Genomic DNA, 16,347 nt, shown 5'->3' with positions numbered 1-16,347 from the left:
TTTTGGATGTTTAAAAAAAAAAAATCCCCAGTGGAGCATGCCTAAAAATAAACTTCTCATATGATCCACAAAATCTGCTTCCCCAATCTCATTCAATGGCAACTCCATTTTCCAGGCGCTCAAAGTAAAAATCTTAGAGTCATTGTTGGCCCCTCTGCTTTTCTCATAACTCCAAAATCAGGCAATACTATTGAGTCTACTTTCAAGGTATGCCCAGGAGCTGAATACCTTACGTCAGCTTGACTGCAAGGACCTAGTTTTGAACCATCATCGTCTTTCTTCTGAATTAGTGCAATACACTCCTAATTGGTCTCCTTGCTATCATTATTACTCACAAAACAGTAGCCAGAATGCTCCATATAAAACATAAATCAGATTATATCACATCTCAAATCAAAAATATCCAGTGGTTCCCCACTGAAAAGACTGAAATTCTCATAATATCTTACAAGGGTTTAAAAGATCTGGTCTCCTGTTACTTCTCTGACTTTATCTTCTACTACTTTCCCCCTTACTCACTCTTCTCCAGGGAAGCTTTGCTATTTCTGAAACCCATCAGTACCTACTAATGTAAGGCCATTCCTGAAATGTTCTCTTGGCCTAAAATGTTCTTCAGCCAGATATCCTACATGACTCAATTCCTGAACTCCTTCAAGTTTTTGTTCAAATATCATCTTCTGAATACATAACTTATTGATGATTGCAATCTACTGCCCCATTCCCATCCTGGGATCTTCAATGCCTTTCTCTTTTTCATTTCCATAATACTTATCTTTTTTCACTGCCATATATTTTATTCATTTATTATGTTTATTATGTATTGTCTACCTCACCTTGCTGTAAATAAATTCCCAGATGGCAGAGTGTTTTTTGTTTGTTTTTTTTTCCCCCTACTGTTTGGCCACTACTGTAATCCTAGCATCTAGAACAGACCTTGTCATAAAGTAGGTCATATTTTTTAAATTAGAAGCAATAAATTAATTAAAAATCTTGAAGAGACATGGCAATAGCTTGTCAATCTTGAAAGTTATCCTTTACAAGTTATTCTTCTCATCCTTGGTATTCATCACAAGTTTAAATATTTTTATCTCCAGATATATCCCATTTTTTCCACTTTTGTCTCACAAAAGCCTATATTAAACTTGCACATTCTCCCCTCTGGAGTCCATTGAATAAGCCTCCTCTGAATTTCCTGTATCTCCTTGGTGCCCATCCCCAAGCCATTCTTCACACCATAGCCAAAATAATCTTAGAACATTAAACTCATCATCATATCTCCCTACTTAAAATATTCAAATGGATTTCCATTGAAAAATCATTGTTTTACAAGCCTCTCCATGATCTTTAGCCTCATCTCCTACCATGCCCCCCCCATCTTCTTTCACACCCATGAATATACACATATACACCCACATTTTTTTCTAGCCATAAATAGATCATGTTTCATTCACAAGAATGCAACTTCACAATTATAATATGCTTTATTTTCTCTGCCTCCCTTAATTACCCTAATGAATCAAAGTTCCTTTATTAAGAAGTCATCACTTTTATTATTATTGTGATCATTGAGATTGGTCTTGGTCTGATTTAGGTATTAGAGATCTCAGCCTACATAATGTGCTTTTAGGTCTTCCAAAAGGCCTAACTGAACTAACTGTTAATGTTTGAAAGCACAGGCTCACAAAAAGACTGACTACCATCTGAAGAATGTCAATTGTATGCCCAGGAAGTAGCCTACAAGGTGACCTCATTATTATTCCACATTCTGCTTAGACTTAGAAAATGGATTACAATGGCCATCATCAAAAAATCTACAAACAATAAATGCTGGAGAGGGTGTGGAGAAAAGGGAACCCTCTTGCACTGTTGGTGGGAATGTAAATTGATACAGCCACTATGGAGAACAGTATGGAGGTTCCTTAAAAAACTAAAAACAATTACCATATGACCCAGCAATCCCACTTCTCTGGGCATATACCCAGAGAAAACCATAATTCAGACAGACACATGCACCCCAGTGTTCATTGCAGCACTATTTACAATAGCCAGGTCATGGAAGCAACCGAAATGCCCATCGACAGATGAATGGATAAAGAAGATATGGTACATATATACAATGGAATATTACTCAGCCATAAAAAGGAACAAAAATGGGTCATTTGTAGAGACTTGGGTGGATCTAGAGACTGTCACACAGAGTGAAGTAAGTCAGAAAGAGAAAAACAAATATCGTATATTAATGCATATATGTGGAATCTAGAAAAATGGTACAGATGAACTGGTTTGCAAGGCAGAGATAGAGACACAGATGTAGAGAACAAACATATGGAACCAATGGGAGGTGGTGGTGGTGGGATGAATTGGGAGATTTTGATTGACATATATATACTAATATGTATAAAATAAATAACTAATAAGAGCCTGCTGTATAAAAAATAAATAAAATAAAATTCAAAAAAAAAAAGAAATGGATTGCTAGTTTATCTAGGGTGTAATGAAACAGCAGGAAACTAATGTTAATGAAGCAGGACAGAAAATGATATATAAAATTCAGTATTATGTATATGTACACATACACTTACATATTCATAATTTGAATGAACTTGATGGAGAGACATTGAACTATAAGGGCCCAATTTATGTGTACATATTCATATATATATATATACATACACATTTACATATCTGCTACATAAGTATTCCAGTTTATCTACAAGATGTTTACCTAATGACTCTGGAGACACACTCTCAACATTTGCTTCTCTGACTCTTCTTTATCCATGTGTTTATTGCTGTTTTAATCCCCTTTCTTATAGATGCATGATTTATTCTTTAAAGTCGAATTCTTTTATCTCTTTAAGGCATGGGTTGCAAACCAGCTATATAGGTAAGTTAAATGAATGAAACAGGTTGGACAGAACATTAGGGATCCAGGTGAGAGAGGCAAACTGAAGATGTATCTCATTAAAACAGAAGCGGCTGATTGACTCTGCTACTCTGGAATGTTGGCCTGCTTTTGATATTCTATCTTATTTATCCTTAATTTTTAAGAGAAAAAAAGTTTAATTTGTTAAAGTGATATCTTCTTAATTTTAAAGTTAGAATCTACTTAATAGGTTTTTTTTTAACTTTAACTTAAATTTAGTCCTCAATGTACCATTTTGCAATATCTGCTTTCAGATAGTTCTGCCTTACCTCTCACCTGTTGTGCTTGTTTAAACTATAAACATCAGAAGGCACCTTGCTTTCTTAATTCCAGGTCTTCCACATAGGGAGATGATGTCAATTTTGCCCCCATAAGTATCAACAAATTTTTCACTTACTGACTAATGCGTGAAAATTCATATTTAGCATTAGACGCAGCCTTAAGATTTGTAAAGAATGGATAATGTTTTAAACTGTTATATAATTTCATGTTTAGAAGCTAAAACTTTAACAGATCATCTAATCCAAATCCTTTATTTTTATGTGCCACATAATTTATAGAGAAACTAGGACTGGCTCTTAAACCAAGTTTCTGATTTCAAATGTTGTGTGCTTTCTAGTCTTCCATGATATCTTTTGTTTAGCTGGTAGTGTGAATGAAGGTTTTGAGAGTGGGTTTTGCTTTTTATGGAGGGTGAGTGGTAAATCATAACAAATAAGTTTAAAGAACACTGAGTGTTAAAAAACGATAAAATCACATACAATATTGACCCTGTAACCCAAAGACAAATCTGGGTCTTTTCAGGATGTTGTCTATTGAATGTGGACTCCCCCCACCACACAAGCACAAGTTCTTTACAGTGTCTTCACATCTTTGTTTTACTAGCATTGCATCAGGAGATAATTAACTTTAGCAAAATGAACTGAATTTTCTTTTCTTAGATATACACGAAGATGAAAAATCATGAACAAATGAAATATGTGACCACTTCAATCTATCCTTGTGTTAACTATATTTTCTTAAATTATATTGCTAACTATAGGAATTTTGTTTTACAAAAGATAGCATTTCCATGGCTTGAATGTTTGCATTCTCCTTTCCTAGATTTTCCTCTTTCCTTGATTTAAAACAAATGCCTTGGGCTTCCCTGGTAGCGCAGTGGTTGAGAGTCCGCCTGCCGATGCAGGGAACACGGGTTCGTGCCCCGGTCCGGGAAGATCCCACATGCCGCGGAGTGGCTGGGCCCGTGAGCCACGGCCGCTGAGCCTGCGCGTCCGGAGCCTGTGCTCCGCAATGGGAGAGGCCACGGCAGTGAGAGGCCCGCGTACCGCAAAAAAAAAAAAAAAAAAAAAAAAACTAGAGTTAAAACAAATGCCTTCAGTGACATATCTTTAGTTTACTGAAGCTGAAATTGTGCCAGATACATTACAATCCACAGCTGTAAAGGACTGGTAGTTTAAAGCAGTAACCTCTGATTTTGTTACAATCAAGCTGCCATTTTTTCTGTAAGATTTTAAGCATTTCTTTCATTTGACTAATATATCTCTATGAAGAAGAATGCCTCAGGACTCAAAACTTTGGCTGTGTATTTAGAGAGCTTATTAGGAAAGATATGTGTACTTATCTGTCTGGAGGAAGCAGTCAAAATTTGTCTTCTACTTTGTGCAAAAATATGAGCAATGCCTTTTGTTGTCTGGGTAACCACATGCCTCTGCAGTCTCTTAAACATGACATATCTCATTAGTGTCTCTAGTTCTTTGGCCTGTCTGTCTAGAGTGCTAGACAAAGGGGCAAATGAGTTTCATGTTTTCTTTGTATTTCCAATCTAATGTGTTTGGTTGTTTTGTTTTCAGTCTCTTTAGAGACAGATGGCTTAACTATCTGTTTCTGTTTTTCATGTCAGTCTCCATTCCATGCCAAGAACCTCAGTTTACTTTTTCTGTGTTTTCCCACTTTTTGTATGTACCTGATTGATTTTGAACTTCTCCATAAGACCCAACAGGAATTTGCCTGCCACTCTCCAACCAACATTCATTCAATATGAGAATCCCTTTTAGATGGCTAATGCTATTCACAATCCTGGTCAAGTAGTGAGCAATAGAAAGGGATTATTTATTTCCTATAGAACTCACTATAGAGGTGATTTCCTAATTTCGCCATAGTTTCCTTAATAATAAGACCATCCTATTGCTGTCTCTTGTTGTTGTTGTTCTTCTTCTGTTCAATTCTTCTCTTTTCAGTGTTGAGAATAATTGAGCATTCAGTATGTTATGAGTCACTGAGGATGAACACCTAGTAACATCTTCACCCTGCTGCCATTATTCTCTGAGAATCATCTTGTCACTGATGATTCATGACTTTAGGTTGAATTTATTGGGCATGACCATCCTTTATCCCATATTCTAACTACTTTAGTTGATACCAGAATGACATTAGGGATTCCTTGATCAAGGAACCAGAGAATATCTGTATAGATTTAAATGACTCTATAACTCTTCAGCATCTCTTATGCTTAGCATTGAAAAGTAACATTTTTCCCTTTCCTTAAGCCATATTCTTCACTCTAGTAATGTGATCTAAGTTTGACATATCCTTCTGGAATTCACCATTAATAGAATTTTCACCAGCCAGCTTACCTGCAAAAGTATCACAAAATCAAACTTCTGAATGTTCTGTGATCATTAGGAATCTGAGGTTTTAATTGTCAGCAGTCCAGGTGTAGAAATATAGAATGGAAAGATAATCAGCCCTGTTTTGAGCATGAGAGAAATAAAATAAAAATCTTAAATTCAAAAAAGTGAAGCTTTGCATAAAACATGTCCTATTTTAGCAAGGATACTGTTAGGATAGAAAATTATGTATGTATATTAACATCTGATAAAGCCAAAATAGGTATTTTTTTATGTTCCTGCTAGACAACTGATATCATATTTCTGCATGCTAAAAGATTGCTCTAGTGGTGTTAAAAAATGATAATATGCTCCAGCAGGCTTTACACAGTTTATAATGATTATTTTTTCCCATTGTCTCTCATCTGTATAAATTTATGACTTACACTGACAAGCCCATACCACTTGATATATTTACTTTTAAGTGCTGCCAAATCAGAAAAAAAAAGAATTACAGTTAATTTACATAATATTGGAACACTTGAAAATGATTTTGTGTTTTGGCTAGGACAAATCTTTATAGTCTACCCATTTATGAATATTATTTATATGGCATGTTTAGACCATGTTGTATTGTAGAGTGCTTTTCATTTAACTTCAGTTAGCTATGAGATATCCCTGGGTAGATGGAGAGTATTTATTATTAGAGTTGAGAAGTAGATTACTGTAAAATTTCATAATTTTAGTTTTTAAACCAATAAGTGAAAAGATTGATAATAAAGGTCATTAGAAATTTCTGTGAGTTCTGTGTTTAGTTCAAGCCATATTTTCCTTCTTTGAGATCTCAGTAATCACACGACAGACAGTGACTTGAATTCCTGTTTCTTGGCATCTCACGTTCTTTTTGAGAAGTTTGATTTGTTTTCTTTTAATCCAAGCACACTCTTTAATAAAGTGTGTTCACTAGTAAATCACAGAAGAAACAGTCATGTGTTAAAAACCCATATTTCCACTGGTTACCAGGTCCTAACAATGCTCTTACACATTGACTACATGTCTAGTTATAATGACCTTCAAATAATTGTTTCTATTCTTGATATAATACCCCTGAGAATTTCTTCTCACTTTTGTTTATGCACAATAAACCTGACCATGTCAAATTAATTACTACACTAGTTCCTGCTCAAAGTGATCAAGTTAATTGAAGGGCACAGCATACGTTATTTTCCTTGCTGTCTATTCCAATGAACCCTCTTACCTTTGTCTCACAATAATTCAGTAATATAGTATTGCACAGAAAATCCAAGCTAGCAGATTTAATATAAATGACAGATTGTAACTTTCCTCAAAAGACATTTAAATATAGTATCTCTGTAAATGTGTCTATTTGTATTAACTTTCTTTTTCAATTTTAAATCAAATTATATATGGTAAGGATGTAGAGCAATTGGAACTTTCTTAAATTCCTGAAAAGAGCGAATATTGGTACAGACTCTTTGAAAAAAAAATTCTAGCCCTATCTATTTAAGCAATCATAAGTATATTTTAAGACTCAACCGTTCTATTTCTTAGTAAATACTCAACAGAAATGAGAGTTTGTGTCCACCAAAAGACACGTAAAGGAATATTCATAATTTTATTTGTAATGGCCTAAAATTGTAAACAAGCAAAATATATATTACCAGTAAAATGGTAAACAAATTGATATATATTCATGAATAATAATATTTCATATTCTGAAATATTATCCAGAAATAAAAAGCAATTAATAACTGACATGCACACCAGTATGGGTATATTTCACAAACATGATGTTGAGTCAAAGAAGTCAGGAATAGAAGAGTATGATCCTGTTTATGTGGATTTGTTTAAGCTAATCTATGATTTAGATGTTAGGATTATGCTTATTCTAAGAGAAATACTAACTGGGAGAGGTCACAAGTGAACCTTCTACAATTCTGGAAGTATTCTAGTAGGGTGGTGGTTAAACAGGGGCAGTGATAGGTAAAACTCCAGTGAGTTGTATACTTAGGATTTGTGAAATTATACATCTATAAAAACTAATAATAAAATAAAGTATGTTGGGGATTTTTAAAAATGTATGTAACAATTAACACCTGACCATGTTAATAAGATTCCCAAACAATCTCAACATATAGATATAGAAAACGCCACCAATTTGCTTTTGAAAATACTGTGGTTTGTTGTTTTGTTTTCTTTTAGTGTCCTGAATTTAAAAGGCCCAGGGACGTTGCAGTTGACTGGGTTGCCGGAAATATTTATTGGACTGATCATTCTAGAATGCACTGGTTCAGTTACTACACTACTCACTGGACCAGTCTGAGGTACTCTATCAACGTAGGACAGCTGAATGGCCCCAACTGCACCAGACTCTTAACAAATATGGCTGGAGAACCCTATGCTATTGCTGTAAATCCTAAAAGAGGGTAGGTTAATGACCTGGTTATTTATATTTCTTGATATGAGTATCCATTTTTACAGATTGTCCCACCCATGCTCTGTAGTGTTGTTTCTGGAATAACCACTGTAGTTCATCTAAAATCGAATTTTTGAGACATTAAAAATAATATTAAACATGTTAAGTGTAGAATATTAGTGATTTAGGCTATTTCTGGTAATAAAAAATGGAGGCATATGTATAAACAAATTTAAACAATTTAACACAAATATTCCCTTTACTCGGCTTGATTTTTTTCCTTTTTTACTCTCTTATTTTTTATTTATAAGCAATGACCAAAAGGGAAATTGGGAAATGTTAAATAAAACTCCTAATCACCCATAAAGTGGATCATTAGATCCTGAGTAAAAAGAGGCAACTGCTGTTTACTTACTAGAATTATGTTGTGTGGTGTCTTCTAAGTGAGAAAATTATTTATGTCTGAGGAAATAGTTACTATATCAAAAACAAAAGCATATTGATGCATCATCTATAGTAAAATGAATATTCTGTCATGACAAGAAGATAATTTCAAGTGTTAGAAATACTTTTCTTCTAAAATTTTAAGGAAATTTTCAAAATTGAACTTTGCCTATCAAGTGAGCCTATTAAACAGTGGCTCTCAAATTTTAGGGAGTAGGTACGACTTTTAAATTGTTGACTCCTGGGACCCCCTCTTAGAGGTACTCACTCTGTAGGTTTAGAGTTGGGTCCAGAAATCTGGCTTTTCAGGCAATTTTCAGGGACTCTAAGGTGATTCTGATGCACAGGGTCTGAAGAGACCCTGTTTTGGGTTATAACAGCACATTCACCAGTCTAACCAACTTGACCTATCTCTTCAGGATGATGTACTGGACCATTGTTGGGGACCACTCCCACATAGAAGAAGCAGCCATGGATGGTACTCTGAGAAGAATTTTAGTACAAAAGAATTTACAGAGACCCACAGGTATGATATGTGTCCCACACAGTCTAAAATGTGAAGTAGTGTGCTAAGTATAATAGTATTGCCATTCTTTCTAGTTCTGTTGGCAATATAATCATTTTTACAAGTGGATAAAATAATTTATAGTATGACTTTATAAAAGTCATTAACATTTCATGTTGTACTTTCCCAACTTGAAAGTCAGGTTCTTACCATACTGCTGGTATATTATGGGGATGTTATTTGACAATTACCTAAGTTATAAGGCTATTAGTAGGATTTCACCTGCATGAAATTTTGACAGTTTATAACATTGCATTAGGGTGTTTTTACAGCTACATGTTAATGATATTGGGATAGATGGTAATATTCCTAGAGGATGAGAGACTAAATGGATAGACAGGTGGGAACATATAAACAATTTTTGTGAAAGACACTCACAGCTCTTTTCAATCTGGCTTTAATCTCCCTTCCAGCCATGTCATCTAAACTACCAGTCTACACTCTCTGTAATTCCAGGACTGTTCAGGAGCTCAGGTCTTTTTTCTGCATTCCTGTTCTTTCTCCTATGCCATTTTCCTCCCAGATCCCTCAACTAGAATGCCCTTCCAACTTTTGTGTACCTAGAGGAATCTTACCAGTCTTGTAAGGTCTAAGTTTAGTACTTCCTCAATAAAACATTTTCATACTGCAGAAGCCTCAGAGATTTTTGTGCCATCCCCCACCCCCTCCCACTACATCCCCATCTAAAAGGACACAATACATTTTCTATAGCATATGTTATTTAACAATTAGGCTTTGCAGTCTCTTTCATAGTTGAAACTTTATATTTGGTACTTATATTTTTATTACTTTTACTGTGCCCTATGCCCTTTCCTCCAGGTAGATTGTTTTTACTCTTATAGGAAGGAGCAATCATTGGGATTTAGTTTATTTATGTAGGTGTGTCTCAATTCAGTGATTTAACAAATACTAATCGAACACTCACCTGGTGACAGAAATTGTTCCAGATAGAAATAAGTTCCCGCCCTTGTGAAGAGAGTTCCAATTCTCATGAAACTTACCTTCCTGTATAGGATAGAATATGTAGGATACATCATGTCAGATAATTATAAAAGCTATATAGAAAACAAAATATAAGAGATGGGCAGTTATGGGAAGGTACTATTTTAGTAATGATTATCAAAGTAGTCATCTCTAGAAAGGTGATATTTGAGAAGATAACTGAATAAAGAGAGATAGCAAACTATGTGATTATGTGAGGAAAGAGCTTTCCAAGTAGACAGAATGGCAAGTTATGAGTTAGAAATGAACTTAGCATGTGTAAGAAACAGCAATAATGTTAGGACAGTTGGCGCTCCGTATCCATGGTAGGTTGAATTTACTGAACCCACAGATACCGAGGGCTGACTATAATATGCCATTTTATATAAAGGACTTGAGCGTTCGCAGGTTTTGGTATTCATGGGGGAGCCTATAACCAATCCCCTGCGGACACCAAGGGATGGCTGTCTGCCTAGAAGCATATGATCAACTCGGGAGAATAGTAGATGTGAGAGTGACAAGGTGACCAGAGTCAGATCATCCAGGACCTGGAACACACTGATAAGGACTGGATTCTACTCTAGCTTTAAGGGAAACAAGCCACTGGGGATTTTGAGGAAAGTGGCATGATCTGCTCAAACACTATTTTATTTTTTAAAGAACTTTGTACTTCTTTTTCTTAACTTTTTTATTTTTAACTAATTTTAGACTTCTATTCAGTAGAAAAGTTGGAAAATTGATTTTAAAAAAGCTTCTCTGATGTTAACATCTTACATAGCCATAGTATACATAACATTATTTTCATTTTAAAAAATGACTCAGGAAGCAATGTATAGAATTGCCTGTCGGAGGGTTCTTACGAGGGAATCTGAGACAGGCATTCTTGGGAAATTTATTTATGAAGGGAGTGTTATTTCCATGCTATCATGTGTTGTAGTTGTGGACATGACCAACCTAAGTCAATCAGATGGAGCTATCTCACAGAAAATTGGCGATTTTAGTTCTGGAGCTCAAAGCAGAACTAGAAACTTAGTTCAGAGAACTGGCAATAGAAAACTGATTATTTAAAGTTACTGGAGTTAAGATAGACAAGGGAGGAGAAAACAAAGAGGCTTCTTAGGGTAGTAATGTGTGAGATGCTTATATTCAGAAGAGTCAAGATCAAAAATAAAGACTACAGAGATGTTTGAGCAATAGGAGCAAAGCAACAGAATTCAGTGCCATAATAGCTGACAGAAAAGTTTCAAAAGGAAGATGGTATACCCTATTGGGCATAGGATAGTGTATTAAACAGAAGAAATATGGAGTCATAGAAAGAGTATAAGCCTTCCATTCATATAGGCTTGAGTTAAAATTGAGCAACCTGCATAAACTTTTCAGCACCAATGTTCTTATTTGTAAAATGCATATGATAATATTTACCTTACAGAGAATTTATAACAATTCATTTATATCAGAAGTTAAAACCAATGTAAATTGATTGGTATAATTACTTGAATACCTAAGACACTAAGAATAATTATAGAAATAATATGCCACATACTAGAGCCTTGCATTTTTACCTTGTCCACCATAACTCCATAACACGAATTTTTTTTTTTGACGGCATCTGGCCCGTAAATGTATTTCCTTTTTTTTTTTGAATTTTATTTTATTTTATTTTTATACAGCAGGTTCTTATTAGTTATCTATTTTATACATATTAGTGTATATATGTCAAAGCCAATCTCCCAATTCATCCCACCAATACCACCGCCCCCCCCATTTTCTCCCATTGGTGTCCATATATTTGTTCTCTACCTCTGTGTCTCTATTACTGCCTACAAACTGGTTCATCTGTATCATTATTCTAGATTCCACATATATACGTTAATATATGATCTTTGTTTTTCTCTTTTGGACTTACTTCACTCTGTGTGACAGTCTCTAGGTCCATCCAAGTCTCTACAAATGACCCAGTTTTGTTCCTTTTTATGGCTGAGTAATATTCCATTGTATATATGTACCACATTTTCTTTATCCATTCGTCTATCAGTGGGCATTTAGCTTGCTTCCATGACCTGGCTATTGTAAATAGAGCTGCAATGAACATTGTGGTACATGACTCTTTTTGAATTATGGTTTTCCCAGGGTATATGCCCAGTAGTGGGATTGCTGGGTCATATGGTAATTCTACTTTTAGTATCTAAAGGAACCTTGCTTCCATGACCTGGCTATTGTAAATAGAGCTGCAATGAACATTGTGGTACATGACTCTTTTTGAATTATGGTTTTCCCAGGGTATATGCCCAGTAGTGGGATTGCTGGGTCATATGGTAATTCTACTTTTAGTATTTAAAGGAACCTCCATATTGTTCTCCATAGTGGCTGTATCAATTTACATTCCCACCAACAGTGCAAGAGGGTTCCTTTATCTCCACACCCTCTCCAGTATTTGTTGTTTGTAGATTTTCTGATGATGCCCATTCTAACCAGTGTGAGGTAGTTGTAGCTTTGATTTGCATTTCTCTAATAATTAGTGATGTTGAGCAGCTTTTCATGTGCTTCTTGGCCATCTATATGTCTTCTTTGGAGAAATGTCTGTTTAGGTCTTCTGCCCATTTTTTGATTGGGTTGTTTGTTTTTTTTAATATTGAGCTGCATGAGTTGTTTATATATTTTGGCGATTCATCCTTTGTCCATTGATTCGTTTGCAAATATTTTCTCCCATTCTAAGGGTTGTCTTTTCGTCTTGTTTATAGTTTCCTTTGCTGTGCAAAACCTTTTAAGTTTCATTAGGTCCCATTTGTTTATTTGTGTTATTTCCATTTCTCTAGGAGGTGGGTCAAAGAAGATCTTGCTGTGATTTATGTCAGAGAGTGTTCTTCCTATGTTTTCCTTTAAGAGTTTTATAGTGTCTGGTCTTAAATTTAGGACTTTAATCCATTTTGAGTTTATTTTTTTGTATGTTGTTAGGGAGTGTTCTAATTTCATTCTTTTACATGTAGCTGTCCAGTGTTCCCAGCACCACTTATTAAAGAGACTGTCTTCTCTCCATTGTATATCCTTGCCTACTTTGCCATTGATTAGTTGTGCATTTATAAGTTCTTCCAATCCAAGAACATGGTATATCTCTCCATCTGTTTGTGTCACCTTTGATTTCTTTCATCAGGGTCATAGTTCTCTGAGTATAGGTATTTACCTCCTTATGTAGGTTTATTCCTAGGTATTTTATTCTTTTTGTTGCAGTGGTGAATGGGATTGTTTCCTTAATTTCTCTTTCTGATCTTTTGTTGTTAGTGTATAGGAATGCAAGAGATTTCTGTCCATTAATTTTGTATCCTGCGACTTTACCAAATTCATTGATTAGCTCTAGTAATTTTCTGGTGGCATCTTTAGGATTCTCTACATATAGTATCATGTCATCTGCAAACAGTGACAGTTTTACTTCTTCTTTTCCAATTTGTATTCTTTTATTTCTTTTTCTTCTCTGATTGCCATGGCTAGGACTTCCAAAACTATGTTGAATAGTAGTGGTGAGACTGGACATCGTGTCTTGTTCTGTTCTTAGAAGAAATGCTTTCAGTTTTTCACCATCGAGAATGACGTTTGCTGTGCATTTGTTGTATATGGCCTTTATTATGTTGAGGTACGTTCCCTCTATGCCCACTTTCTGGAGAGTTTTTATCATAAATGGGTGTTGAATTTTGTCAAAAGCTTTTTCTGCGTCTATTGAGATGATCATATGGTTTTTATTCTTCCCTTTGTTAATATGGTGTATTGCATTGATTGATTTTCATATATTAAAGAATCCCTGCATTCCTGGGATAAATCCCACTTGATGAAGATGTATGACACTTTTAATGTGTTATTGGATTCTGTTTGCTAGTGTTTTGTGGATTTTTGCATCTATATTCATTATTCTATATTAGTCTGTAATTTTCTTTTTTTATAGTATCTTTGATTTTGGTATCAGGGTGATGGTGGCTTCGTAGAATGAGTTTGGGAGTGTTCCTTCCTCTGCAATTTTTTGCAAGAGTTTGAGAGGATGGGTGTTAGCTCTTCTGTAAATGTTTGATAGACTTCACCTGTGAAGCCATCTGGTCCTGGACTTTTGTTTGTTGTAAGATTTTTAATCACAGTTTCAATTTCACTACTTGTGATTTGTCTGTTCACATTTTTTATTTCTTCCTGGTTCAGTCTTGGAAGGTTATACCTTTCTAAGAATTTGTCCATTTCTTCAGGTTGTCCATTTTATTGGTGTGGAGTTGCTTGCAGTAGTCTCTTAGGATGCTTTGTATTTCTGTGGTGTCCATTGTAACTTCTCCTTTTTCATTTCTCATTTTATTGATTTGAATCCTCTCTGTCTTTTTCTTGATGAGTCTCGCTAAAGGTTTATCAATTTTGTTTATCTTCTCAAAGAACCAGCTTTTAGTTTTATTGATCTTTGCTATTGTTTTCTTTGTTTCTATTTCATTTATTTCTGCTCTGAGCTTTATGATTTCCTTCCTTCTACTAACTTTGAGTTTTGTTTGTTCTTCTTTCTCTAGTTCCTTTAGATATAAGGTTAGATTGTTTATTTGAGATTTTTCTTGTTTCTTGAGGTAGGATTTCATTGCTACAAACTTCCCTCTTAAAACTGCTTTTGCTGCATCACATAGGTTTTGGATTGTCATGTTTTCATTGTCATTTATCTCTATGTATTTTTTGATTTCCTCTTTGATTTCTTCACTGATCTCTTGGTAAGTTAGTAATGTATGGTTTAGCCTCCATGTGTCTGTGTTTTTTACATTTTTTTCCCTGCAACTGATTTCCAATCTCATAGTGTTGTGGTCAGAAAAGATGCTTGCTATGATTTCAATTTTCTTAAATTTACTGAGGCTTGATTTGTGAGCCAAGATGTGATCTATCCTGGAGAATGTTCTGTGTGCACTTGAGAAGAAAGTGTAATCTGCTGTTTTCGGATGGAATGTCCTATAAATATCAATTAATCTATCTGGTCTATTGTGTCATTTAAAGGTTGTGTTTCCTTATTAATGTTCTGTCTGGATGATCTGTCCCTTGGTGTAAGTGAGGTGTTCCCCACTATTATTGTGTTACTATTGATTTCCTCTTTTGTAGCTTGTTAGCATTTACCTTATGTATTGAGGTGCTTCTATGTTGGGTACATATATATTTATAATTCTTATATCTTCTTCTTGGATTGATCCTTTGATCATTATGTAGTGTCCTTCCTTGTCTCTTGTAACATTCTTTATTTTAAAGTCTATTTTATCTGCTATGAGTATTGCTACTCCAGCTCTCTTTTGATTTCCATTTGCATGGAGTATATTTTTCCATCCCCTCACTGTCAGTCTGTGTGCGTCCCTAGGTCTGAAGTGGGTCTCTTGTAGACAGCATATATATGGGTCTTGTTTTTGTATCCATTCAGCAAGCCTGTGTCTTTTGGTTGGAGCATTTAATCCATTCGTATTTAAGATGATTACCGATATGTATGTTCCCATTACCATTTTCTTAAGTGTTTTGGGTTTGTTTTGTAGGTCTTTTTCTTCTCTTGTGTTTCTAACTTGGAGAAGTTCTTTTAGCATTTGTTGTAGAGCTGGTTTGGTGTTGCTGAATTCTCTTAGATTTTGCTTGTCTGTAAAGCTTTTGGTTTCTTCGTCAAATCTGAATGAGATCCTTGCCGGGTAGAATAATCTTGGTTGTAGGTTTTTCCCTTTCATCACTTTAAATATATTGTGTCACTCCCTTCTGGCTTGTAGAGTTTCTACTGAGAAATCAGCTGTTAACCTTTTGGTAGTTCCCTTGTATGTTATTTGTCTTTTTTCCCTTGTTGCTCTTAATAATTTTTCTTTGTCTTTAATTTTTGTCAATATGATTACTATGTGTCTCGGCATGTTCCTCCTTGGGTTTGCCCTGCCTGGGACTCTCTGCACTTCCTGGACTTGGGTGGCTATTTCCTTTCCCATGTTAGGGAAGTTTTCAACTATAATATCTTCAAGTATTTTCTTGGGTCCTTTCTCTCTCTCTTCTCCTTCTGGGACCCCTATAATGAGAATGTTGGTGTGTTTAATGTTGTCCCAGAGGTCTCTTAGTCTGTCTTCATTTCTTTTCATTCTCTTTTCTTTATTCTGTTCTGCAGCAGTGAATTCCACCATTCTGTCATCCAGGTAACTTATCCGTTCTTCTCTCTCAGTTATTCTGCTATTGATTCCTTCTGGTGGATTTTTCATTTCAGTTATTATATTGTTCATCTGTTTGTTTGGTCTTTAATTCTTCTAGGTCTTTGTTAAACATTTCCTGCATCTTCTTGATCTTTGTCTCCATTCTTTTTCCAAGGTCTTGGATCATCTTCCCTCTCATTATTCTGAATTCTTTTTCTGGAAGGTTGCCTATCTCCACTTCA

General features: G+C 35.0%; 1 protein-coding gene across 1 annotated transcript in view; it reads left to right on the top strand.

The window, feature by feature from the left end:
- Nucleotides 1–16,347, top strand: part of LRP1B (LDL receptor related protein 1B) — a 1,933,320-nt gene that overhangs the window by 1,821,092 nt on the left and 95,881 nt on the right. The window contains exons 78-79 of the mRNA XM_024122386.1: nt 7,759–7,982; nt 8,836–8,942. Of these exons, the coding sequence (XP_023978154.1) occupies nt 7,759–7,982; nt 8,836–8,942 (331 nt within the window). The remainder of the gene's footprint in view (nt 1–7,758; nt 7,983–8,835; nt 8,943–16,347) is intronic.

The sequence above is a fragment of the Physeter macrocephalus genome, chromosome 2 (assembly GCF_002837175.3).
Source record: "Physeter macrocephalus isolate SW-GA chromosome 2, ASM283717v5, whole genome shotgun sequence".
NCBI lineage: Eukaryota > Metazoa > Chordata > Mammalia > Artiodactyla > Physeteridae > Physeter > Physeter macrocephalus.
This window is presented reverse-complemented; position numbering and strand designations above follow the sequence as displayed.